Source organism: Cyprinodon variegatus, unplaced genomic scaffold, assembly GCF_000732505.1.
Source record: "Cyprinodon variegatus isolate N-32 unplaced genomic scaffold, C_variegatus-1.0 Scaffold124, whole genome shotgun sequence".
In the NCBI taxonomy this organism is placed as follows: Eukaryota; Metazoa; Chordata; class Actinopteri; order Cyprinodontiformes; family Cyprinodontidae; genus Cyprinodon; species Cyprinodon variegatus.
Window position 1 is genome coordinate 1,302,651 of NW_015150577.1, and position 27,484 is coordinate 1,330,134.

At 36.9% G+C, this 27,484-nt stretch overlaps 1 protein-coding gene across 1 annotated transcript in view; it reads right to left on the reverse strand.

Annotated features, from left to right (window-relative positions):
• Positions 1-226: 226 nt before the first annotated feature.
• The window catches only part of pdhx (pyruvate dehydrogenase complex component X), a 29,207-nt gene continuing 1,949 nt past the window's right edge, over positions 227-27,484 (reverse strand). The window contains exons 2-11 of the mRNA XM_015375711.1: positions 24,561-24,644; positions 22,530-22,630; positions 17,232-17,428; positions 16,413-16,511; positions 12,711-12,882; positions 12,364-12,511; positions 9,154-9,212; positions 7,637-7,795; positions 1,703-1,767; positions 227-1,012 (exon numbers count right to left, since the gene is read on the reverse strand). Coding sequence (XP_015231197.1) covers positions 757-1,012; positions 1,703-1,767; positions 7,637-7,795; positions 9,154-9,212; positions 12,364-12,511; positions 12,711-12,882; positions 16,413-16,511; positions 17,232-17,428; positions 22,530-22,630; positions 24,561-24,644 — 1,340 coding nt within the window. The 3' untranslated portion in view covers positions 227-756. The remainder of the gene's footprint in view (positions 1,013-1,702; positions 1,768-7,636; positions 7,796-9,153; positions 9,213-12,363; positions 12,512-12,710; positions 12,883-16,412; positions 16,512-17,231; positions 17,429-22,529; positions 22,631-24,560; positions 24,645-27,484) is intronic.

Here is a 27,484-nt window from a genome sequence, read left to right on the forward strand (position 1 = left end):
CAGTTATTCACTAACATCTGCTAAGCCAATGCTTACAGCAGAAACACATCTGTCAGAAAACACTTGACCCAATCTACTGAGCTTGACAAGTTATCCTAATTGGCCAATTATGTAATAGATTTAGATTTAATTCAAACTAAGATGGCTGAAGGCGGCTCTACAATTACACTGTGTCAGAATCGTGAAGGAAACATGTTCAAATGAATCACAAAGACGTAAAGGTTGAAGACAATGTTTTATTGAAACTTAAATGACACAAAACCAAAGTTCAATTAAATTTGGACTTAGAGAACCCGTCAGTGACAATTATTTTAAATAATAAAGTATTAAAAATAACAGCTCAATACGTTTGTAAATTTAGTAACAGCACTACAGTTAATAGACTGTAGTGAAAACTGTATTGCCACAGACCAGTAATAAATATTGATAAAAGTCCATTCTGAGATTTTCCCTTTTTAACGGGACATAAACTGATAAGTATGTTCTTAGGTATTCTATGTACAATGCTTGTGTGGGGGATGACCTTCCTAATTACCAGAGACACTGTTACCATTGTGATTAACTGACTCAGAAGTCCAACCAGGTGATAACCAGTCAGTTTTTATTATATACAATACCAGTTTGTAGGCTTTAACTAATGCAATTCTAATCTATAATTTAAGAGGTCTGTAGTTGTGAAAACAAGAACCAGGTTTTGTCTTTAAAGGATTTGTATTTCTAACCTTCCAATTTTCATTTCAAACTCACGTTTTTCTTTCAGGCAAGGGCCATACGCTGTGGTTGTTCAAGGTTGGAACGAAATTTATCAAGAAACCTGGAGGCTAATTCATCATCTACTAGCCGCCCATCACTGGACAATGTAACTGTCATAAGCTGTTGTGTACGCAGCGTCTGGTCTTCTTCATTCAGTCGCAGCTCAGTTCTGGAGGTGCCGACGGCAAGGATGCAGGCCTGAGGGGGGTTGATGACGGCGCTGAAACCACTGATTCCGAACATCCCTAAGTTAGATATACTGTCCCCAGGTGGAATAAAAAGGAGAAAAAAAAAACAGTAAGAAGAAGAAGAAAAATGAATATTTTTAACATTTATTGTTCTTAAGGGAATGATGAACAGTCAAGAAGCTGACGGTCCCAGCAGTAGACTGACGATATTCTGGACACTGTTTATTAAGCCTCCACAGAGGCCTCAGAGCTGTTTGGCTTAATGAAAGCTTTTGCTCCTAGGATGAAATAAAACGAATAAAAGAGCCCACCCCAATATATCCTCAGTCACAGCAGGACAAGGAGGGCTACATCTCTACACAGATTCATTGTTCTTGTCTGACAAAGACACCCCATTAATGTGTAAATGACACCATTAATTCAAATAGGCTGGAGAAAAAAAAACTCCTAATGTTTCTCCAATGACAGCACCATAACTTGTCATCCAAGACCACATTCAGTTTAAGACCACACAAAATGTAAAATATGAAGAAAATACGCACAGTCTGTGAAGCCAAAATGAAGCCATAAAAGCTAATTATGCTGACTACTAAGGAAAGTTATGGTCTCGCTGATAGGCAGAAAAAAAATGCGACAGTGTTGTTTCATAAAAGTATAATGTAAGCTTGGCTTTGCTCAGTTAAAACAGTTACTCCAGAGAAAAGAGGAAAAAGGAACAGTATTACATACATTCCTCCTTTTTAACAAAAGCTTGTGTTTACCTGAATGAGCCTCCCTGGTACTCCTCAGGTAAGAGTTTACCGTCTCGAGCTTTCTGGGCCAACACCTGTGGAAATATTTCATGTCATGTAGGCTTTGCATCAGGAAAGAACAAAATATTAGCTTACACAGAAAACCAGACACAAAACAAGCAGTGAAAAATAACACAAGCTATGATTTTAGACTGTTCTTTGGAACAATACGATTGAGTGCAATCTTTGCAGCTGAAATGACTGAATGAGGTTTCTTTTAATTCAATTTGTAACACTTTACTAAGCTAATAAAGAAATACATATGTGTAAAGTGGATCAACATAATCGTGAGTTCAGTAAGAAGACAAAAATACCCAGCATGGTACCGCTGTGACCTCATTATGAAATTTCAGTTTAGTTTTCCCCGTTACCACAATGATAACGGATGTGACACCATCTTTCAAACAATCCTAGAGCCTCATCATCAACTGACCAATTAGTGATCATGGTTTGTCCTGAGGTGAAAAGGCCCTCCCCTTCAGCAAGGAAATTTTGTTTCTGCCTATTATGCATCTAATCGATCAATCAAAAGCTCAAGGATTAACAATGTTCTATTATATTTGTGCTTATTTGGCCCCGGCCTCCACTGACTTGCGCTGGGTGATTGGACACCACAGAGGGTCCTGTGGATCTAGTTTACGGATGATTTGTTAAAAAAAAAATCAAATCTATTTTAGAGATAGAAGGCAGATAATGTGGACATAAACAATGAGGGAAAATATCACAGCAGCACCTTAAGGCTCTCTATGCTAATAGTCCTGCAATGTAAAGTCCTGTTAACTTCAGGCTAAAATTGGGTTGGTTACTCTAACATTAGCTCAAAAGTGGCGTGAGTTACAGTAGAAAATGCAGTGATGTGGTTGGACAGGAAGTGTGACGTTAAAACAAAGAGATAAAGTTTAGCTGTCTCTGATTTTAGTGTTTTATGATAAAGAAAATTGTGCCATGTATAGAATGTTATCATGGTAGCTGGGGGTAGCATATTTAGCACAGCAGTGGCTGTCATGGTAACGGAAGCAGAGGAGCAGCGTATAGGTTTGTTATCATGCCAAATGGGTAGCTGTCCTGTGATAAGGTGTGTGGATCAACTGATATTTGAGGTTCTGGGTGATTGTTGCCATAATTAAGACAGCAAGGTTTAGATTTAATTGGTGACCATTTATTTAGAGTTAGTTATGAGTTGTTTTAATAACTTATCATTTTGACTTGTGAACACATTGATTGTCTCCAAAGTTCTGACATCTTCAAGTTCCTCATGAAAAAGAGTCAGTGACAGGGAAATAGAGAGGTAGGAACTTCATGAATACAGAATGATGATGAGGAATCGACTGATTAAATGTGCATTTCTTCTGCTGTGCCAGCCTTCAGCTCCAAGTAAGATAACTATTGTACTTTTGCTAAATATCAGGTTTTAGGCATTTTATTAGCCGAGGAAACTATTCAAATAATTCAAATAATTAAGTATTTTGTCAAATGTATGCCTTTAAACAAATAATTAGATGCTCAATACATTTATTCACGTTTTTTACAAAATGTGATTCATGCGTTTGTTTTGTATTGACTTGCTATTTATAGGAGTACTTTATATACAGCGAGCAGACACCAAAAAAAAAAATAAAAATCTAAAATCAGACAAAACCTTTTTATACTTTAGTTGACCTGACCAAACCTGACAGTATGCCTTATATATGAAAAGACTAAATTGTGAATAAAATTAATGCACATTTTCCTACAAGACTAAGACTTATGCTACGTTCAGACCGGACGCTGCAAAAGCAGCAAAATCGCGTCTGCTGCTTCATTTTTGCTGCTTGTACCAGTGAGTTCTGACGCGCGGCTGAAGCAGCTTTGCTGCTCTGGCTGCGCGGTGCAAAAGTGGCTCTGACGCGCGTTGGGCGGAGCTTCACTATCCTTTCTCTGCCTTGCAGCTATATTTGCTGTGATCAGTGGGAATAAAGTAGTTTTAATATGTTTTTAAGTGAGAAAATACACCTGAAAACGTAATCAGTGCAGTCAGTTCATCCAGATTACAATCCTGTCTCCCAATGTTATTTCTGTCGGAGCCGCTCAGACCCCCACATACCGACGGTGCGCCGACAGAAGGAATCCCTTCAACAGTAGCCTCTGGACGGGTCGCCTCCTCGCGGTTTACCGCGGCGGCTGGTAGGTGTTTTTCATCTAAATAATCCGATCTGCAGGCACCAGAATAATAAAAGCCAACATATTCTGCCGGCAGATGTATATATTTTAAGTTAATTATGCGTTAATAAACTGTTTAAGAGGAGTAATCAGAGCGGTCTGTGTCATCAGCGCTGTGTCTGTCTCCCAGCCAGCTCCCAGATCAGCTTCTCTGATTGGTTGACGCGGCGCGTCGAGCAGCAAAAATTAAATTTTTCCATCTCAAGCAGCAACGCGTTTGCGGCGCGTCAGATGCCAAAACGCGCCCGACACGCTGCTTCAGCTGCTCAGACGCGCTGCGTCTGCTGCTCAAAACGCGCCGCGGGACCTTTTGCTGCGCCTTGACGCGCGTCAACCATTGATTTTGCATGTAAACTCGCTGCTTCTGTCGCGCCAGCTGCCCCCGGTGTGAACGCAGCATAAACCCTGAAAGGCTGCTAAAAAAAAAAAAAGAACACAGTATCAGCATTTCCCCCTCATCCTTTTCTTACCCACAATGCTGTCTGTTTTATGCTAGACTTGACAAGATAAAAAAAGCCCTATCCATACCTTTTTAGTCTACAAAGACTTGGGGACCTTAGAGATGTTTTTTTGGCAAAAGTCAAACAGACCTCTTTTGGTCCCCATTGTTTTCTTTCCATGCATGTCTCCAATGAATTCCAAGTTTGCTCAGTTTCTTTCTTATTGCTGGCTCATTAAGTTATGCAATATTCTAAATTGAAGCCTACAGTGATTTAGATGGTGTTTTCAGTTTAGATGTTTCATCCGGGATGAGTGATTTTGACATTCTTTGAAGTAATTTCGGTAGGCTAACCCTTCCGGGGAATGTTCACAGTAGTTGCATGTTTTCTCCATTTGTGGATAATGGCTCTCACTGTGGTTTTGTTCACTCCCTATTCCCCTAACAGATGTCAATAGTTTTGTACTAATTGTTACATTTCTTGAGATTGGAGGATGAGAATCATGTGTTACATTGGAGTATGTCTTACTGAGATTGTTTAGCCTACTTCATGTATTAAGGATGTGACATTATTGTCAATTATCCCTTCTACAAGACTGGTAATAGTCTGACTGACTGATTTATGAATGTCTTCCAAAAAATGGTTCATCAAGCTATGATTTGACAAAGAGGTGAATCAAAATTTTATATACTACCAGACTGATGTAAATATCAATTTTCTTTAAACAATAATCATTAATTATATAATTTCTACCTTTGTGGACTTGTTGATGTTACCTATTTGGGAGCATTTTTGGTGTATTTGCCAACCTTATAAGGGTCCTGTTTATGTTGTGGGGACCAAATGCTGCTCCCAATGTAGTGGACCCCTGTTTTTAATGTTAGGGATTCAGTTTAGAGGACTGGTGTTAATTCACTTCAGGTTAACGTTAAGACTATAATAATAACTGTTAGGGCTAGGTCAAAAGTTAGTTACTAAAATGAAAGTAAGCAAATATTAAGTCATAATATGGATAGAAATACAAACTTGTGTTGGTTAACAATGACTAGTAAGAAATAGGGAGTTAGTTAAAGTTAGGTTTGGGTTTGATTGGTGTTGGTAATGGTTGGGACATGATCAGGGTAAGACCATAGAAATAAATGCAGTATGAATGAAAGTCAATGGAAAGTCCCCACAAGGATAGCGAGGCACAACGTGTGTGTGTCAGTTTTTTCCCTGCTTTGTGCACCATGAATTGCCTTTTGGGGATAATAAAGTTTACATGAAGTTACATTCACAAAATTACATTTTCATTATTATTAGAAAAAATTACTTTTCGAAAATCTAGGCGAATACACTGCATTTTACACCTTCTTCAGCTCACACAAAGCAACAGAGAAGTTTTCTTTGCCACACAGCTGATAACAAAATGCATGATAATACAAAACAACATAAGCCAAACAGCTGTTGCCACTGTTTGCACGAAACGTTTGGCTTTATTGTTTAATCCATATCAGATCTAGACAGCAGCTATTTGGCTATATTTCACAACCACTGCTGTCAAGTAGACTAAGATCTAAACACGAGTGTCACCTGCTAAACACCGGGGGTTTTCCCCCTCATTTTCACTGGCAATAAAAACAGAGAAAACAGAAGCTTTCTGTTAACTGTTTTGTCTGGTATGAGGTAGAAATACATAAAACATTTTCAATCAAAATGTGAGTAGGCTTTCATCTGCTACGAGCTAATCAGCCCACGGTTTTTCAAAGTGAACTCAGTTTCTGCTGGAATGTTTTTTTTTCATCAGTTTTACAGAAATGAATGTTATTTAGATTTAGAAGAGATGGGGTAGTATTTTAAAAACAGTTGTCAAATAGTACACAGTAATGTTTAATAATAGACTTTAAACTGAGAAAGAATATATCACGGTAAATCCCTCTAATACTCTTTGGTATATATGAATCTTTTAATGCTTTTGCCAATCCTTAGGTGTTGTGAATTTAAACAAACTTGTGGTCAATAAAGTGGAAGATTTCAGCATAAGTTTGACCTTTTTATGTGAAAAAAGTTTTTTGTAACTTATGTAAAGGTTCAGGTACCAAAACATTTCTTCAAAATCTCTTTTTAACAATTATCAAGGAAGGACAACAACCTTGGCTCCTGCTAGCACTGCTGCCTTGCTGCAAGATGTTCTGGGTTTGATTCCCGGCTCATGGTCTTTTTGCATGGAGTTTGCATGTTCTTCCTGTACATGCATGTGTTCTCTAAGAGTACTCCAACTTCCTCCCACAGTCCAAAAACATGGCTGTTAGGTTAATTGGCTGATTTTCTCCTGAACTCACGATTCCTGATCGGGAGGTGGTCGTGAGATGCTGATCGTCCCTCGTTACCCCCTGTACACTACACGACGCAGGATCAGCCTTATCGGAAAATTCTCGCATGACTGAAAACTTGCCCCGAAAAGAGCAAAAAAAAAAATTGCACAGTGTAAGCCCCGCTTTAGGGATGAGTGTGTGCGTGAATGGTTGTCTGTTCTGTTTGTCTCTTTTTTTGCCCTGCGATGAACTGGTGACCTGTCCAGGGTGTACCCCTCCTCTCACCCGTAGATAGATATGTACCAATTAACCCATTTCATTGTGTATTAAGTAGTGTGGTACGCTGTAGTAAAACTATCATCTCATAACCACAAAATTAGTTAGATATATATATATTTATTTTATTTTAATTTTTTTTTTCTCCGCTTTCTCCATTTCTCATGTCTGGCTTTTAGTGGAATATTTCACTAACAGAATTGACAGCATGTCAAAATTTGACAATCTTTCAGTTGAGGAAAACTGAATATTGAGATAAAACATGTTCCCATAACTGAAAATTAATTGCTTAGATAGAGTGAATTAATGTAGAATTAATTTACGCTATCCCTGTTTAAATTAATAAAAAAAGGACAGGTGTAATATTTATTTCTACCAGCATTGCAAATGTAATCTCTATGGACCGACTCGCTTTTACAATTGGTCTGAGTTAGAATTAGAATTGTGCAGAATCTGATAATATGATTTTAATTGCTGCATCCATCCACACATACAGGTGTGTAGAGGTATTATGGTGTCCCCGATTAATAAATTAACCAACTAATACAGGTTATCAAGTTCAATCTGTAAATATTCGCACACAATTAACTTTAACCATACCCTCAACTTATCCATTGAACAGACCTTTACAGAATTTTACATTTGAAAAAATTTTTTTCTTTTCTATTCTTGCTTTTAATAAACCTTTTCCACACCTTAGTAGTGGCTGAGATCTCCTGGACTCCTTTGTTAGCAGCATTCTTTATGATTGGTGTGATGAGGCCTCTGTCAGTAGCCACTGCCACTGAAATATGGATGGAATCTAGTGGGTGAGGTCCATCATCAGACCAGGTCACATTTACTTCTGGCATTTCCTGGGGAATAAATAAGACTTGACGTAACTGTTTCAATGGAAAACAGGAGAGCAATCAAATACAACAAACTAAGGAATTAGAAAATACATTATATCAACATTATATTTTGACTAGAGGCTTTCCTTAACGGGATTTTTAGACTAGAGGCTTTCCTTAACAGAACAACTAAGACTATATATACAGAGCTTAGAAATGCCTCCACAAAAAAACCCAACATAAATTAAGTTCGCCTCTGCTTCTAAACTCCTTAAACTCCTGCAATCTGTGTATTTTGGAAATCAGATTTAATAGCAAAGCTGGGAAGTAGGCCCAATCCACAAACCACAGAGCAGAAGAGATCAATTACAAAGATCACAGCACCAGACATTTCTGGACATCCTCCGTTGCAATTTGCCCAAGCTCTCATCAGATTAATCGGGCGGTTTATTTGGCAGCATATGCAAAACTTCCTTAAAATTTAACTGGACATCAAAATATTAGGATCGTCTAGAACTCGGTGTATGGCAAAGGATGTGGAAACATTCATTTACAAGTATGGCTGTGGAACAATATGCTTATACCTCACAGAAATATCTCAGCAAACTGAGTACATGTTGTGAGCTACAGCAACTTTATTGTATCTGCTATGTATTCAGGCATCTGTTTTCACCCTATTTCAAAGATGTATATTAACTGCTGTCATCTTGAATGTGAAATCATTGATGTCAACTAGGGTGAAATGTGCAAAAACTGTTCCAAATGTATTTTTAACCTCAGAAATGCAATCTGTTCAAATTAAACTGATGTCCAATGAAGGACTCCTTCTGCATATGATGTCACTTTTGTCAGGACATGACAATGATGCATGATGATACATACACAGCATGACAGGTATGCATCATCAGAATGTACAGCTGTGCATGATATAAAATCAATACCTTGAAGAGAAAAATTCTTTCATTCCCAAATGAAGGAATTTTGTAGAAAAAAAACAATTCTAACAAAAAAATCTATGGAAAGAAATGACAGATGAAACAGAAAAAGGCGAGCTGTAGAGGGTGGTGCTCCGATTTACAGTTCACATAGTTATGCTCCAAACGACATTTACAAAAATGAAATACCAGAAACATTAATTCAAATGCCACAATAAGAAATTATTGGATTTAGCATTTTTCTAGAAATAACTGGTTTGGAATAAAAATGAATAAAAAGAGCTTAAAACTTCTGGTCTAAAAGCAGAATATCCTACTTTGTTGACAGTGTTATGCAAACTCCAATACACACAGCAAAAAAAAAAAAAAAAAAAAGATGAATGTACATTAAAATATGGGCTAAAAAGCAAATTTACAGGAAATCAGAAAAATAGGTGGAATACTTACTTTAAGTGCAACGGCAGCTGCCTTGATAATGAAATCATTAACGGACACTTTAATCTGATCTGAAAAGACAAAGGAAAAAAATATCCTTTAAGCCTAATTTAAGCTCTCAAACACAGTCAAACACAGCATATAAAATGTGCCAGTGTGCCAGGAAGGTGGTCCAAAAAAGCAGAAATGCCAGAAACACAAAGAAGCTTACTGATAAATGCATTTCTAAAACAATACAAATAAAATAATAGCACAGAAAAATGCCTTTATCTTTCATTATTGACAGTTCATGTGATGGAAAGTATGTTTACTATAGATAAGACATCTGTCTTTATTTAAAGCCAAGGCAATAGAACTCTCTCCTTTTTTGTGTGTTAGACATCAGAAGGGCAGATGGGTTTGGGCTGGCAAGTGTCTGCCCACCCAGACGAGTGTCTAAAAGTGCCCCATCATTCAGTTATGAATGCTGTGAGCTGGATGATTAATGAGCTAACCGTGAAATCACTCTGCTCCTGAACAATAAGGGGCCACAAAAACAACCGGGGCCAGAGAATCCCTCAGTACACACAGCCTTGCTAATAGGTATGGAATGAGCATCCCATTTCCTCCCCCTTACAAATCACACCCATAGAGCTTTACTGTTTGAAACTGCACACAGTGCAGCTAAATGTAGCCCATTACTAAGCGTTTAAAAAGAAAAAAAAATACTTTTACCGTTTCCACATTACTGTAAAACCGGTCAAAGTAGGTTTGTAAAATATGACTCAAAATATGAAAACACCAATTTCGAAGAGATGTGACATCAGTTGAAAAGTTCCCTTTTTTGTCAACCTCCATTAACAACCTTCCCTTTGTACAGTCACATCCTGATATCTGTTACACAAGGTGCAACTGTTTGTCAACATTGTTAAGCAGAGCTGCAGGATAGAGTGTTATGAATGTTGAAAAGTATTACATTCAAACTTTAAGCTAGGGAAGACAAAATTATTGTACTATTACTAAAATACCATCTGTATGTCTCCGCATATCTTGCTTTTATATATCTCTGATACAGTCAGTACTCTATTTTATTATAATATATATACATACATATACATATATGTTTCTAACCACCCTAAAAATGATAAATAGAGCAGATTTGATACTTTGAAGGTAAAGCACAAAGTTCATAAGGCTGTGGAAACACCTTCTCTAGGTTTATATACACACATGTTATGACAGCACTGAAATATAATTTACAGCAAATTGGGTTAACAGAAATTCATATCTTAATAGAAAGGGAATATCTTAGCATACTCTTTTTTTTCTATTTCTTTTTCACTTATAAATAAGAAAAAAAGAGGGGAAGGATTAACTTTTCTTGCCACTGAAATTTGCTATATAAATATTTTTGCCTTGCCAAGATGACGTGATTTAAACTAGCGCTATAACAGTTTTCCATCTAGAACTAAGGGGGGGGGGCATTATTTTTGGTTTCTGCTAAGAACTTCTGGGAGAGTCTTGCAGAAAGGCACTAGGGCCCAATCCCAAACTGGTCGCAAACGACTATTCCTGAGCATTAACCCTCCGTTTGCATGTTACCGAGGAGAGTCAGCCAAATTGAGTGCCGTTCCAAACCACAAAGTGGGTAGGGTGAGTTGACTGTTAGCCCCTTAAATAGTGAGTCTGCATCAGTGCCTGCTCGCTGGAATTTGGCAGCAGGTGTAATGCTGGCGTAATAATAGCGGAGGAAACACATGCATTTAAATGCAAGCTCCACCGATTCGCTGCATGTTCGTCACACTGAGAGAACAATCTCAAGTTAGGTATAAGAAAAAAACGTAAATAATTCCAAACAGAAAGGTCCTCTTTGAAATAATTTTGTCTGAGTTTTTTTTTTTTTTTTTAGAAAGGCGCAAATAGATTTTATAACTGTGCCGCAGGCCTACAGCCACGCACTCGTGGCGTCACTGTGTTGCCTTAGCAACGACTGCTTTCCTTTTCCATTGGAGGGAAGAAGCCATCTCATTCCCGTTTATACCCGCCACCTTCAATCAAAGCGCCTTCCACAGCTGCGAGGGAGATTTTATTAACTTGATAGTTAAGTGTTAGTGGTTAAGGAGCGGTTTGGGATTCAGTCTAAATGTGTAGAGGGAAGAGTTGAAGATGTAATGGTTTGAAGTCTGAGTTGTGGCTGAAGACAGCAAATCTATTCGTTCAAATTAACTCATAATAGAGTCAAGTCGTCTCCACCTGCATGAGCTGCCCCCTACCCTACATAAAACTCAGTAGAAATGGCGAGCCAGCTGCATGCGGGTGCCATACTGGAGTCTTTTCCGAAGAAGGAGTTTATTAAAGAATGAGGAAATGAAGCAGATCTACACCCTCGCCCCTTATTTTAGAGGTAGCCATGCTGGCTGATGTCTCTGCTTCATAAAACAAAGTATCTGCAGTCAGAGGGGACCTGCAAACTTTGTTTCAACATCTGCCTTCATTTAAACCTAAATGGTGTTGGTGTAAGCATTGAGAAGCTTCCAAACTTTTGATTTGGGGTTCCCGTCTACTGCCATGGATTCAAGAAAATACAAAATGTTGAACTTTTCATCTAAATTACCTCAAGGTGAAATATCGTAGCAGGGTGAGGAATTGCTAAAGCATCTTCCTTGGTGAGAAATAAGCAAGAATGTAACCTCTTATAGAGCCTTCACTGTTCAATATAAATAAACACTAACCTTATTCAAGTGGAATAAATGCCAAAAAGAGCTTGATGGCAGAAGTAAATAGTAACACCATGAGCAATTTGTCAATATAAATAAACTGCATTGATCAGGTGTCAGGACTTGATTTTTGATTACAAGCATTCATGTAAAGCATTATAAAATACAATGATTGGGACTGAGACCATGGAGTGGATTGAGACAGTCTTGATTTAATCATTTTGTTTCAATAAATTAAACAGGAATCTGAAATTTTCCTTGATTTTTTAAAGCAGGGTTCACAGAAATTAGTTTATTGAGACAAAAGAGGCCATTTTCAGAACCAGACAAACATAACCATCATGTTTGAAATGGTTTTCTGAATGCATGAATGAGCAGTCATCTGAAAAGTCGGAAATGCCCCCTTCCCCTTCCAGAAAATGAACCCAAGGGAATTTACTACGAGATATTTACTTCAAGGATGGAAACATTTGTCACTGCAAAAACTATTTCAGACATGTTCACTTCAAGTTGTGGGAGTTTTTACCTTTGGCAAGCTCTTTGCGGAGCCTCATGACAGCAGCCATGTCACAGTCTATGGAAGCATATGCATGCGGGATCGTAGTCTTTGACTCTGTCAGCCTTTGAGCAATCACTCGACGGATATTTGTGGCTTGGATCTCAGTGAACGTTCCCTGAAGAAGACAATCAGAGGGAATTGGGGGATGAATAAAGACAAGGATATATTTTGGATAAAGGTAAGGATAAGGGAAAAATTTAAAAGGGAATAGATGTGTAAATGCAGTGAACGGCTTTTGTAACAGTGAAGTATTATCCAAATGAAAGAAAAAAAAAACATATTGATTATTTCTTAAAGTAAAAAAAGATACTCACTGGTGCTCCTGGTTTTCCAGGTACAGATAGTGGAGGGATGTTGGGCCGGGTGCCTGGAAGTGGAAGAGAGGCTGCTGGGGTGGGTACAGGACTTGGGGTAGGAATTGGTGCTGCTGTGGTCACAGGAGCTGCTTCGGGGGCCGGGGACTTCTTCAAAAGGTTCAGCACATCTCTATTGATATAGAAAATAGCAAAATGAAATGTAGACAAATGCATACAGCAAGTAAAGTTATTAATATAAAAAAGGAAGCATGAACAAATGAATTCAGCAAATGACTTCTATCAATACATCAAATTCAAATAAGGCCTGAAAAACAAGGGAGGGAAATATTCTATGTATCTGGAAAATACATTTATAAATGGATAGAAAGGTAAAGAAAATATTTTAAAAAATCTCATTAATCTTTCACAATTTTAAATATTAATTCTAGTGTTTTCAGAGGTTTATCTTTTTCCACCAAGCTGACTTAGCAGAACATTTTTGTTGTAACTGGTTTTGTTTGTGTCTGCCTTTGAGAAAGGTAACTCTAGGTCATCGGTTAGTAGATAAGTGCCATGAGAATCATGTCATGCTCACAGCCATCCGTAACAGGTGTGGTAGGATCAGGTGTCAGCGTCACTAAGGGACTACCTAATTCAAAACCTTGGTTTTGTTACCCTTGCTAGAGGCAACTCTAATAACATGCAATGGTTAATTACAGCAGGGATGAAAGATTTTTAAATCAAGTTAAAGATCTTTTTTTGAGAGAAATATCTTGTTATCCGAGGCTTTATTTTAATTGTGACATGCATCTTTTATACATTACTCAAACTAAAATGAAAAACATTGATTTACTTTACTATAACCACTTGACTAAAACTGAGTTTTTGATAAAACAGCTAATAAACATCGAGCCATAAGCGATGCAAAAATTACCATATTTTTTTTCTACCAAGGAAATCTGCCTTAAAGCTGTTCTTTCATCCTTTCCTTTTATTTGTGTTCGTAAAAACACTGATCAGGGCAAGGATCAGGTGTTTGAAACTCCCTGGTTCCAGTTCACTGCACTGTTGTCCACCAGCCCAAATGTAGGCAATCTTTTGTTTGGACCAGCTGCTCATGCTTTTACCGTGCTGCTAGGACTGCTTGGGATTCATGTCTCACTTTTGTTCAACATTGTGTAGGTCCATTTTTAGTCTCTCCGGGTCTTTCCACGCTTCTCCCTTTCCATAATAGATTTGTCTTTGGAGGCAGCCTAGAAATCCTAGAGTATTTCCAAAATGTCGTCTTGATAATCAGTTTAGGAATTAAACAAAAAAAGTGCTCTCCAACAAGATCCAACCAGGTTGATAACAACACCGCTGATCTCTTTATTGCAGTTGCACTCTTACAAACAGCCAAGGCAAAATAACTTCTGAAAGAGCAAGAGAAGGTGACTTGAATATTAAAAGGGAAACAAGGCATCTCTCACATACAAAAATTCGCAAAACAAAGAAGAGGGCAGAGAGACAATATCTTCCAATGGCCCCACAGAACAAGCAGGAGAAATGATGAAACTACGTATTTTACTTGATTTAATTCTTTATTCTATTTTGCAAAGTTACTCAGACAAAATAATTAATTTGCCTTTTGGTTCACGTGTAAAAAGGACAGTTATCTAGTCTTTTAGTTTGTTATCAAAGAGTCACACGAATTTACTGATTTAGCCACAAAAACTGTGCAGTTAACACTCCGGAATATATAAAAAAAAAACTGAAAATCCTCTTTCCATTATTTGCTTAACAAGTCAAAAAGTAACTGTCCAACTGGAATGAGGAGTGATGCATAATAAATCAAAAGTATGCCATAATTCCAATGTCGCTGTGGACAATATGTATCTGGAAAGAACTGCTGATTTACTTTAACCTGAAGATGGAATTAAGGAAGAGAAGTATTTAATAAAATTAAATGGTTTTGAAGCTAAAACAGCAGAAAATCAGATATGGAAATAATGATTTGTCATTTTTATTATATGGGGTTCATGAACTCAAATGAAGAAAATGATTGACATTTAAAATTTTTGCTTCTAAAATGAAAGACACCTTTAGTTTTGTTTTTTTTAATAACAAGGCTTATTGTTATTGTTTACATTTTTCAGAACTTTTTTTCCAATCGTTCAAGCTCATTTAAAAAAAAAATAGTTGCATTCCTCTGAACAAAGACAGACACATTCATCTAAGAACATACTGTCCATGTTTCCATGGTCACCATGAATCCTTGAGACTGGGTCGCTATAGCAACAGAAGTTCCGTAATGAGATTCCCCAGCAGGCTGTTTGGAGAGCAGCAAGAGCATTCAGATAGGTCTCAAGTGATGGCAGGTAGCCATTACAATGTGTGTGTGTTCAAAGCTTGTTCAGTGAAACTAGTTTAGAACTGGACTAGAAGACTAAAGATATTAACCAACCGTCTTTCAGCTTATGTTCTTAAATTCTTTCTGTTTACAAGGCCTTTATGGATATCGAAGGAGATCAACTAGAAAACTGAACAAACAAAAACCTCAAACTTACGGAGGCTCTGATGTCTTTACCCCTTTGGTCTTGCTTTGAGTTTAGTTCTGTGGCCCTTTGCTGTTCCCATACTGCCCAAAGTGGTAGGGAAATTTGTACTACAGCATGTGAGCATTTAAATTATGCTTGGTAAAAATCAGAAGCTGCAAAGAAAAATAATTCTAAAAATAATTTCACAAAATCTTTGTAGAGAGATGAACCATTACAAAAAAAGAGAAGACACTAATAGATCAATGGTAAAAACCAGTGTTAGTTTCTGAGTCTGGGAAAATCTTGGGCTGATTCCCACACCCTTAATGGCAATCTGGGAGATTCTAGCTTATAAAAAGTCTTTCTTTTTGTTTTCTAGAGCATTGTGGCACCTTGTTTAAAGCCATATTCCGCAATTTGTACAGCAAAATGTATCTGTTTTTAAGAATAACCCTTACACTGAAAACAAGATCTCTAACATCAGTATAATTAAGGGATGTATGATAGATTTTCTTATTAACGTTAAAGCTTGGTCTAGGCTCAATGTGTCCATGGGGCCATATTACGTTACTTTGGGCTTCCACGCCCCTGTGTGCAGCATCAATGTGGACAGAATTTCCGCACTGAGGACCTAGGAAGATGTAGAACTATGTGGAAAGATCCACAAGGAAAAAGCAATAGCTGTGACTGCTGGGGGTTCGCAGATGTATACATCTATAGACATCTTGTGATTTAACCCATAAATATCACAACTATCAACAGATTGTGGGAAAACTCCTGAAAACAATTGACTGTCGCTCTTGGGCAGCATGATGAAGCTTTGAAAAACTGAAGAAAAAATTGTAAATGGCTGTGTTTTCTATGTCTTTGTGTAGTGTAGTGTAGTAAGCTTGCAGTTGTGCTGCAAACTACAAACTGACAACACCCAAAGAAATTATTTTGGGCTAAAGCCAGACATGCCCTGGCCAGGAGACACCCGCACCAAAAGCATTACATCTGTTGTGAGATAACATGAGACAGACTAGTAGCTGCTACATATATATCAGTATTAAAAAACAGAAGAAATGCTCCAGCATTTAAAAGTACTGATCTAAGTCTGCTTCTACACATTAGAACTTTGTACATCGATTATGTTGGATCCCAAGTGAAACAAAGCAAAGCTTACATTTAGTTAGCTCTGATGTGAAACTAATGAGCCACTCACTCTTTAGTGATCAGTCCCCTTGGCCCTGTGGGTGTAGCCAACTTTGGGTCGATACCATGGGACGCCAAAATGTGTCTCGCTGCTGGACTCAAACGCAACCTGTGTTTGAAAGAAAGTGTCGTAAATTATGTTAAAAATGTAGCTGTAAAAAAGCCACATGGCTTAAAAATAAACACACAGTAAGGAATTCAAAGGCAAGCTTTTAAACTTACTATAACCAGACTTAAGGTTCATAAGGCAATATGAAAATGATAAGGAGGAATAGCACACAGGACAGGTTGTGTTTCAGGTTGAGTGTGGCTATATTCTAATAAAAAGACCTTGCCTCTGAATTCCGTAAAGAGGAAAATAAACTTCTAAAAAGCACCCATACCATCTAATTATTAGTTTTGATTCCAATCAGAATGGGTTTCCAGAGAAAGTGACCTTTTCAGCTTTAAACTGCACATGAACTAGAAGGCAATGACTGGCTAGTGTAATAGAAAACCTCATCTTGTTTAGAGGCAGCCTTGAAACTTGCAGCATGATATAAATGTAATAATGTAATGTAATTAGTGGCTTCACAGTGTTGAACATATTATTTTAGGAACTTATCACACATCTATAACCAAAATCTGGTCTGCTGTACAAAACTGAAGCTCTTCTACTATTCACAGAATTTTAACATCACCATTTAATTATTCTAATAATAATTTGAATCAATATACATTAATCAATACAAGTCTGACTGCAATTGTTAACATACTATCTAAACAAGCTTTAAGTTACACTAGACAGATTTAATTTGTATGGATCAAGAGACCAAAATGTACGACTCACGGCTCTGATGGGACTGGTTTTGGTAGAGAGCTTGGAGATGGAGAAGGAGGGGTCATCACTGAGGCATTGCTAGTGTCTGAGACAGATGGTGATGCAACATCTGGAGGAGGGATCTCAACCTGCTTCCAGTCCTGCCCTTCTTCTACCATTAGGGCAATGAGAGTGCCAAGGCGCACGTTACGACTGCCCTCCTCCATCTGCAAAGAGGGCAAGCAAGCCACTTCAGAAAATCATTGGAAACAGATTCTATCACTCAACAATTGCAATCATAAGGGGAACAAAAAAGTAAAAGGACTCTTGTGCAAACTTGTAGAAAATTACATAAGCTAAAAAAAAAGGAAGCTATTTCTGAGCTCTGAAGTCAGTTGAAATCTCTTCTTACTGACTAAACTGTTTGAGAACCATTAATGAGGAACCTCTTTCATCCTCTTTCCAATTTCATAACTTAACTGTATGATCCTGGAGAAAAACCACACTGCAGCACAACAGACTTCTTTTAAAATGCAGTGTTGCTATGGTTCTCTATGATGTTAGCCATTGATTATCTTGTTACTTAGTAAACCAAATCAAACACAAGCCTTTTGTTTATCTCCCTAAGCTATGCGGGGTGTTGTTTCTCAAATATAGATCCATATAATTGAAGACTGGGCACAACAGAGCCTTCAGCAGGCTGCACTTTATCACTTTATACAAGGATGCTTGTCACAGTTAGTTAAAAATGAATACAGAAACAAAAGAAGAGGTGAGGAAACACTTTGTGCTGTTTCATCAAACTGGTAAAAAAAAGATTATAATGAGAATTTAAAAACAGAAAAAAAATGGGGAAAATATGACTGAAGTAGCATTTAAACAGGTAATGTGCTCTCTGTCCGTGCAAGCTGGTGAAATCGAAAAGCAGAACTCCAATGATCAACCCACCAAACTGGAAATAACAAAAGAGTGAGAACACCTGAGCCACAAGGTTTTGCCTCGACTACCCTACTTTTGTGCTTTTAAGATGACGCGGCTGTCCTGCAGCAAAGATACAGAGATAAATATGGATGGAGCTTTAAATAAATCTGTATGCCTGAGTCCCATTCAGCACTGCTCTACATAATAGAATGCAAAGCTATATATAGATATATCTATCTATATATCTATCTATCTAACTATATATATATATATATCTATATATATATCTATATATATATCTATATCTATATATATATATATATATAGATATAGATATATATATATATTAATTTCCAGTACAATGTTGCAGCTTCGATTATTAACCATTTCAATAGATCAACAATGGTCAATAACAATAGGTATGAAAACAACTGACCCTTTTATTGTTAACCAATGTGTTACATAAACTTTAAGTATAGACATAAGAATATTCTAGAATCTATTGAATAAATAGGTTGTGCAGTGTGCAGCACTGATGCCCTGCGTTAAGAATGTTCACTCCGGCTTCCTCCCATAGTCCAAACAGGACCGTTAGGCCGCTTGGTTTCTCCAAATTGCTGTCAGGTGTGTGGTTATACGTCTATGTTGAACCTGTGATGGACTGGCGGACTTCTAGGGTGTAGCCCATCCTTTGCCCAGAGACAGCTGGAGATCAGGACCCCCTGTGACCCTGACAGACAGCCAGTAGAAGTTGACTGAGTTAAATAAATAATAAATTAGAAGAAAAAAACAAGTTTTGAACTCAGATGCTGTTGTGATCACAGTGGCTCTGTGTGTGGAACACAAGCCCTGTTGGATAGAAACTTAAAATGACCATAAACTGTTTTTATCAGCATGCTAATATCAGAGAATTTAGATATAGGCCAACATAATCTGATGTTCCATTCTTGGCTGATATCGAACTGATTTCAATATTTAATTGGGGAATCCTTACTTTTGACATTTATTTAGTGTGAAGCTCAGCATAGACAGTGCACAATCCAAAATAGACAGACAAAAAAAAAACAAAACAAAAAAAAAAAACAGACAAGCTTGATGTTAGAATTGCAAACTGTCCTGGTAAAGAAGGTTATAATACTCTCACAAACGTTTCAACCTCAGAAACTCCCAATATCCAAAGAAGCCTTATAAATACATCATAAACATTAATGTTTTTTCCACAATAAGTAACTATTTTTGTAAATTTAACACTAAATCTCCTTTAGATACATACATTTTTTTATATTTAATGACTAAAATTATTAAATTATTCTTGAGGTTGAAAACAAATTTGTTTTTTAGAAGTCAATCTTGATTTTAAAGATGCTGAGGCTTTATTGGTCAAATACAGCGGAAGTATCCTCCTTTCTTAGTAACTGTGTCAATCAGTCAATCAATTCTTCTACAGTCACCAGCAAATATTAAGCTCAGTTTTTTGTTAATAACCAAAATTAGGTTTAATAAAGCTTTAATATAATAGGTGAACAGATCTAGTGTACGACTCTAAAAATTAGATTTTTTTTCCCTGTGTAAATACAAAGTGTCACCCAAAACTGCTTTTTGCACGTATGCACATTTGCATGTGTGTAGTCTGTCTGGTTTTTCCACACCTGTCTCGAGAAGCAGGTGGTGATAGATGAGGGTAAGAATAAGGGCCTCTTTGGGAAACACAGAGCTCTGTACATTTCCATGGAGATCAATCAAAGAGGTCTCAGAAGGATTTTTCCAACCAGATGAAATACCTTTCCCACCACAGATACTTAATGCACTGTTTTAAAAAAAAATGCCTGCTGAAATGTCTGTGTCTTCCCATTTCTTAATTTAGCATTTTGAAGATCTTCTTAGAACTTTCCAAAAACTCCAGCTGAGCAAAACACCGGGTTTATTAACGCTCGTCTAATCTGCTGCTGCCTCGATGTGGCCCTCATAGGAGCCCGCTGGCACCTTGAATTGATTTTCAAATAAATAAAGGTACATTTGTGCTTTTATTTTCATGTTGATGCTTATATTAGCAGACAAAATGTTTGTGTAGACACAATTAAACCAGTATTACAGAATACAGTGGTGGTCCGGCTGCCATGAGAGCGGCCGTGTGAGATGAAGTCTCTCCATATTCAGAATGCTTGAGAGAAAAGCTGAGTTTAGCTCATGTTTGTTAACGTTGGACCAGAAGATATTAGTGCCCTTGATACCAGTTTATCCAAAGCATAAAACTGCAGATGAAAAACAGCTTTACTGTTTCAGACAACAACAAAAAAAAAAATAAATTTCTAACCACACCCCAACAAAGAAAAGGCAACAGCAGTCAAGTTAAATATTGCCATAAAATAAACGACAATCTCATTTATATCTCTCAACTACCACATTTAAAGTGTAATTATTTTAAGTTTAACTGTTTATTCTACTTTCAGTAAATAAATTATGTATAAAAAAACAATTTATTCAATTCATTTTTAAAACACTCCTTGCAATTACACTGTGCCATCCTCTTTGAGATCCACTGATTTATGGCTTTCTGTGTGTTAAAATCTTTTAACTTTGCTCTATTGACATAATCAAAATTAAGCACAAGGTGGTATTTTGTAGGATTCATGCATATCTCTGTGATCCTCAATAATTCTGCTATGTGGAGATATTTAACCAACTTAATGTCAAATGATCATGATTCAGAAACAAAACTTCTAGCATATATCTGAATAGCAACAGGTTTAGTCCGGACTAAATCTTTAAGTGTCACATTCGACCGGTAATATAAGCAAGGCTGGGAAGTCCAATTAGGTTCAGCATATCAGGCTCATATAAAAGCTCCTAAGCTTTTGAGCACATTTCTGCATTGTACTTTTGCTTTCTCTAAAAGAGATTGATAGATTTTTACTAGACTTGAATATGAGCGATATATGTAGAGATTCGCGAGGGACTGTGTTTAGGAAATGAGAACATCTGGCTCTGATCAATAAAGCATGACAGATACACGAGTATGACTCCTTTCCCCTTAGCAGTGATGCTGTCACATTTCAGTGTAATTTCTATTACATAAAGTATCAAAGCCAGACAGAATAACACGCAACATCAGTTAAATTCATCTCAGCAACCAGAACTGTTTTGATAATAATTGGTTTCCCAACAGAAAAGCAAAAGTTGTTGTCAGAGAGACAGTAAAATGTAGAGATCAACAAGCAATAGTTTTTATTAATTCAATCCAGTCACAGACTAATACAATATATCAGAGGGTTGGTAATAAGTACATGTAAAAAAATGTAATGTTTTTAAGTCACTGGCTTATAATACCATGTGCTGCGTTTCAGATTTTCATAATTTTCTTTCCATTGAGAGTGGAGTAGACAGTGACTCATCAACGTTCATTTATTAGCTCTAACAGGTATTATTTCAGCGTGAAATATTCTTACTTGTTCTCTATCAGACAGCACTAATGCTGCTTGACCCTCATTAAAAAAGTCCTTCTGGAGGTCAATTTCTATGTCTACTGACACCTGTCAGGGGCAAATTATCATATTAGCCTTTAAATTAGGAACCCTTTGGGTGCCTGGTGGAGCTACACTACCAAAGGCTAATGAGATTTGATTCAAAACAGGACGTTGGAAACGTTCTAAAATCTGTAAAATCCTGCCAAGGTCTGCAGTTAAACACACAGATACACACACAGTCTCACAACAAGTACAACAGCTTGGGGCTCGTCGAATGAGGACCATCTTTCTTTGCCAGCTAAAGCCCCTACCCCCAATTCTTGGGTGGTTGCTATGGAAACTATCTTATCCCCAGTGTAGCAAAGACATGGAAGAGAATAGTAGCCAGTGATGTGATAAGAAAAAAAGACATAGCACAGCCATTTCTATTTGAGAAAGAAGTATAAAGCAATAGACACAATGGAAAAGCACTAATGGGAAAATGCGGGATACACATTTGTGGTGAAGATTGGTTGTAAAATATTTAATTGAAGCTGATTCATTTAAAACAGAATGAGGAGGAGTCCAAAATACATGGGAGGTAGAAATTCAGATTAAAGGACATGAAGCAGCAACATTTGCCTCTACACATGTATGAGAACTTTCTTTTGTAAAGCAAGCTCTCTAGTGGTGGAATCCTGCTGAATGACAGATGATTTCTCCATCTCTGGCAGCTTGTTAAAATTTTAAACAATTAATAAACACACTGGTGGGACGGAGAAAAACATTTGTCAATGAATTTAACTTGTCAGTGTTTCTGCTGTCTCTACAAAGGGAATGCAGATTAAACATGAGTTGCTATTAGCATATCCAAGGAAGGATCCCCAATAGGATAACAGATCTGTAGCCTATGTGAATATGAATACACTCCAGAACAAAGTTACTCATAAGTTACATCTCTTACCATGATTTTTGCCAAAACACCATCATCATTGGATTCCATAGTAACCACTGCCTTGTCTGTCTCTATTTCACACAGGGCATCACCTGCTGCCACAGCCTCACCTGTCAAAACAAAGAACCACATCTGAGAACTTATAGGAGACACATTAATACTCATTTATCATTCCCCCAGCCAATGATGAAACATCATCTTCATTATTAAAAAGGTTCTGAGCTAAGCTAAAGTGCAGATGAATCACTTGAGCTGTGACTGGAATAAATGCATAATAACTACTGTTGGCATTTCCAATTGATCTTAACAAGAGGTCTGCTTACACTAAGAACACACTAGAAGATTTGAAATAAAAATAAAATAAATGTATTAAAGATAATAACAGGAAATGTCTGCATTGCTTTGAATATAGAATACATAGGATTATATAGTGTTGTAGTCAAGACACCAACAAAGACCTTTTATGGTCTTGGCCTTGTCTCGGTCCCCCTTAAGCCGGGCATACACTGTGCAATATATTCAATTGTTGTATTCAGCTAGAGCTCAAACTGTAAGACCATAAAGGGTTCAAAAGTTCACAGCTCTCGATGTATGTCCTTATACTATTCGGCCCCAAATGCTCGGATGCAATCTACCTGCTCACACTGCACGCCTAAAAACCACATGTCGGACTGAGCACCGAGAGATGGCGCTGGTCTGACTCTTCAATCTGGAATAGAACAAGAACTCCTTTGTTTGCACATGCACAGTGCTTTAGGTTCTGATAAATCGGCTCGTAGAAGCTTGTAGCTCTGCTTCAACAGCAGGGTTTGCTCACAAAAACCTCATGAGGGCTGACTAAATTTCAAACATGTTTGATTTTCTTCCGAACTTACGATTCCTGATCGTGAGGTGGTCATGAGAGGCTGATTGTCCCTTGTTATCCCCTGTATACTACACGACGCAGGACGCACGATGAGGCTGAAACTCGCACCGATCCAAAGAATTCTCGCACGACTGGAAATCGGCCCAAAAAGGGCAAAAAGAAAAACGTACAGTGTATACCCGGGCATTAGTCTTGGTTGGTCTTGACTACAACACTAAGATTATGTATTAAGAAACAATGTGCTACTGGGAGATACAGCAGGTGTAATCGAAGATCTCTGCTTAACTTTAATAAACTCCAAAACACAGGCTTAAATTGGAAGGCAGTTTTTTGAAGATGTTTTGACATCTTTCCAGGAGAATGGTAGAAAAACTATACATACATATACCTTTGGTCATTAGCTTTGCTTTCAGTATGTTTGAAATGAAGAATGGATGGGAGTATCAGGAACCGAGCTAAAAATCCCAAGGAGTAAGGATTAGAGACCCCCAGAGAATAAACAATATTGGATTTATGCAACCAATTAACAACCAATGACCCATGAGGTTTGGTTTGACTTTCAGTATTAAAGATTCAACAAGAAGCCTGGACCCTTAAGCTACACCAGAAAGCAGTCGAAATAAAATCTTTATACTTTTGGACAAAATAAAAATTAAAGGGTATGCTAAAAATACCTATAATTACAAAAAATAAAATAAAATAAATGAAACAAACACTTAACAATTAAGTTGAATGTGTTTAAGTAAAATAAACAAAAAAAAACATTCCCTTTCTCTCTTTTTACTATTTATCTTGCAAATTAATGTAAACCCTTCAATTTAAGCAAAAAAAATACATAGTAACAAAGCAGGGCAGCCAATCAGAGCAAAGTGTACACAGTGTTCCAAGATGAACCAGAGCGAGGCTAAGACACCTGGCTAAGAAGAGTTGCTAAGCAGAGAATAGCAGGCAGTCCTCTAACTCATTGAGTCAATAAAAGAACTGCCCCACTATTTAAACTTGTTGTTGACTAATGCTGATTATAGACCTTAATATTGCTTTTAGTTATGTTTAGTAAAAAATGGAGCACAAACTTTAAAGGGTTAGCAGGAAACAAAACAAAATGATTATATCACAAAAAATTGCATTTATTATTTCTTTCATTGTCAGGAACTATAGACATGTGCTCCATTTACCTTCCTTCTTCAGCCATTTTACTATGTTCCCCTCCTCCATGGTGGGGGAGAGGGCAGGCATTTGCACTTTGAGTGGACTGACACCTAGAGGAGGGAAAGAAAGCGACACTAGTGTTATTAAAATATGAGCAGTGAAAAAGATCAAAGTGTGACACCTTAAAAATCATCATCAGCAGCAACTTGGGTGCCAAAATAAATAAGTTAAAATGATTAAAATAAATAAAGGCAGAACGTTTGGGCAGTAAGCAGATCTGAGAGGGTCAACTGATCCAACACACAGCTGAACGATGAGACGTAGCAGCAGGTCATGTCTAACTGTGGACCTGACAACTACATCAAAACAAAGAGGTTTCCATCTTTCTTAGTTGTTTGAGCAAACAGGCGTCACTGACAGCAGTCAGCCAGATACCAAGAGGTCAACTGGCTCTAAATAGCCTGATGGAGAGAAGAAATCTTTCTTATTTCAACAACTTGTCTTCCTTGCCTCAACTTTTTTTCTGGTCTGTTTTCTGTTGTTGTTTTTTTTTTTACAGATTGACCGAGGCCATACATATTTTAGGTAGATGTTTGGAGAACATAGGCTGTTAGCACAGAGGCATAGGGGTGTCTTTAGCCACAAACTCTTCAACATACATAACGGGAGACAATGGAAAGACAATTTTTTTCTGACACATTTAATCTGATTGGATTTTATGCACTTGATATAAGAGACTGCAGTTGTTTGTATTTCTTATTTTAAATGCAAATTGTGCTCTTCCATTGTTAAGTGTCTCACTTTCCTACTTATTTGAAGAAAAATGGCACTTATTTCAAGAAAATGTTACTTCAGATCTCGATTTCTTGGCAGTGAATTTATCAAATGTGAATATAGGTTAACTATTATTACAAAAAAATCATCTTCTTTTAATCACTACTCTGTTTTTAGAATAATAAAGAGTTAAAATTGAGTAATAACAGTGGAATGTTTAAAGTGGAAATAAAAAGCAAGGTACATTGCAGTAACTCACTCCTCAGAAATACCTGAAACAAATAATTACAATATAGCAGGTTTTATATTGAAACAGAAATAAAATAAAAGGAATGGGTGGATTTTTTGGTCTTGCTGCTGCGGCCATCAGGAAGCAGCATTGTAAGAAATGGTAAAAGCAAAAACTAAATGAGAGAGTGGAGAATCAAAATAGAAACAATTTTCTATAATTATTTTAATACATTGAAACAGGCTCAAACATGAATGAAAAATAACAGGCTCTAAGAGATTATTTGCTGTTAGAATCCAGGAATCCTAATGTGTTGCTGTGTCCGAACTACACAAGTAAAACCAAAGTAAAAGCGAAAAAATAAAAACACTAGCTTGAAGTAATTTACTAATTTTTACTTCAAATTTAAAGACTTCTTGTATGAACTATTCAAACCAATTTAAACCCTTAAGAAAAATATCAGTTCTCCAAAAAGCAGAGAACTAGTGCCATCTGCTGGATGGTAGGGGTGAAACGTGTTGTTTTGTTTTTGTCTAACTGATCATGCATTTTTAATGCCTCTATATATTAGATTTTATTTATTTATTTAGAAGACAAGGAAGTAAACCCATTCAAACTCGATAAAGATAGTGCATTATGGGACACCTGCAGGAAATTGAGAATGTAAAGTTTTGTAACGTTTTTAAAACCCAAAAATCTTTAGCTTTTTAAAAATTTGCATAAAATGAAAGACCGAAACCATTATTCAAAAATGTTAACATCTTTAAATCTTGTGGTATTGCTGATTAAGACTTGGATTCACCACTCTAAAATGACTGGAATACTTTAGACAGGGTGTCTTACAGTGAGCATGTGCTTGCTTTACAAATCACATCTTAACAAAACAAAGCAAGAAGGTTTCTGGTGAAGTTAAGAAATAAAATCAAACAGGAACTATAGAAATCTCTATATCATGCGTTAAGAACCGTTTGTTTTCCTTTTTTTTAACGTCTTACAATAATTATACTTGTAACAGTATTACAAATCTTTCGTTTTTAGATGTAAATTTAAAAAACAAATCTGAAAAGTATTTTCTTTATTCTAAATAGATTGTTTTTTATTTTACTTTGCTGCCAGCTCTGCATCTGATTAATGTCAAAGGGAAACCAGTCTTTTCTACACCATTAATTATACCTTTAAAGGTAGAGACTGGTTGGAATTATGGCTCTATTGGCCTGCCGTAGGCTGAACAGGTGTAAGTCAGCCTGGTAAGGCTCTGACTATATGGCCTAAAACAGACTTTAAAAAAATCACAGCACAAGAGACACGAATTTAGGCTTGGGTCAGAAAAATACCCATAATGCAAAAGGGATTTTCTGTAACCATAGCAGTTAAGATTGTTAACCGTTTTCAAAACGGAGCAACGTTTTAAGGAAGTCCTTTATTATATCTCAAATTAGATGGATTCATCTTTCAAATTTCAACAACTTGTAATAGCTTGTCTTAAAAAAAATACATTTTCGGTAATATATGTTATCCTGTTTCCTTTCAATCTGTTAGTCCTGCCTTTAAAATTGAGCCCTACCAGCTCCTTTCTAGACTGATATTCTATGTATTCACTCTAGAAAGTGGCTCTTTGCAGCCCAAGAGTCAAACCTTTGAACAAGTTAAATGCAATTGCTGCTGAAAATTGGTCAACTTTCTCATCTTTATTATTCATTTTAAAACTCCAAGATCCATTTTGCCTGAGGGGTAAGTGTAAACTTACCCCTCAGGCAATAAAATTATCACACAATGTCAACTAAACAGCTCATTTAAAGGTTGCTTTTGTATCCTTGTTTGGGTAAGTACACTTGATAAAACAGGTGTCTAACAATGTTGGCATAAGCTGAAAAGAGAGGGTGGAACAGGTTGTAATTTTGACGATAAATATATTTCTAAAAAAAAAAAAAAAAAAGAAGGGTATTT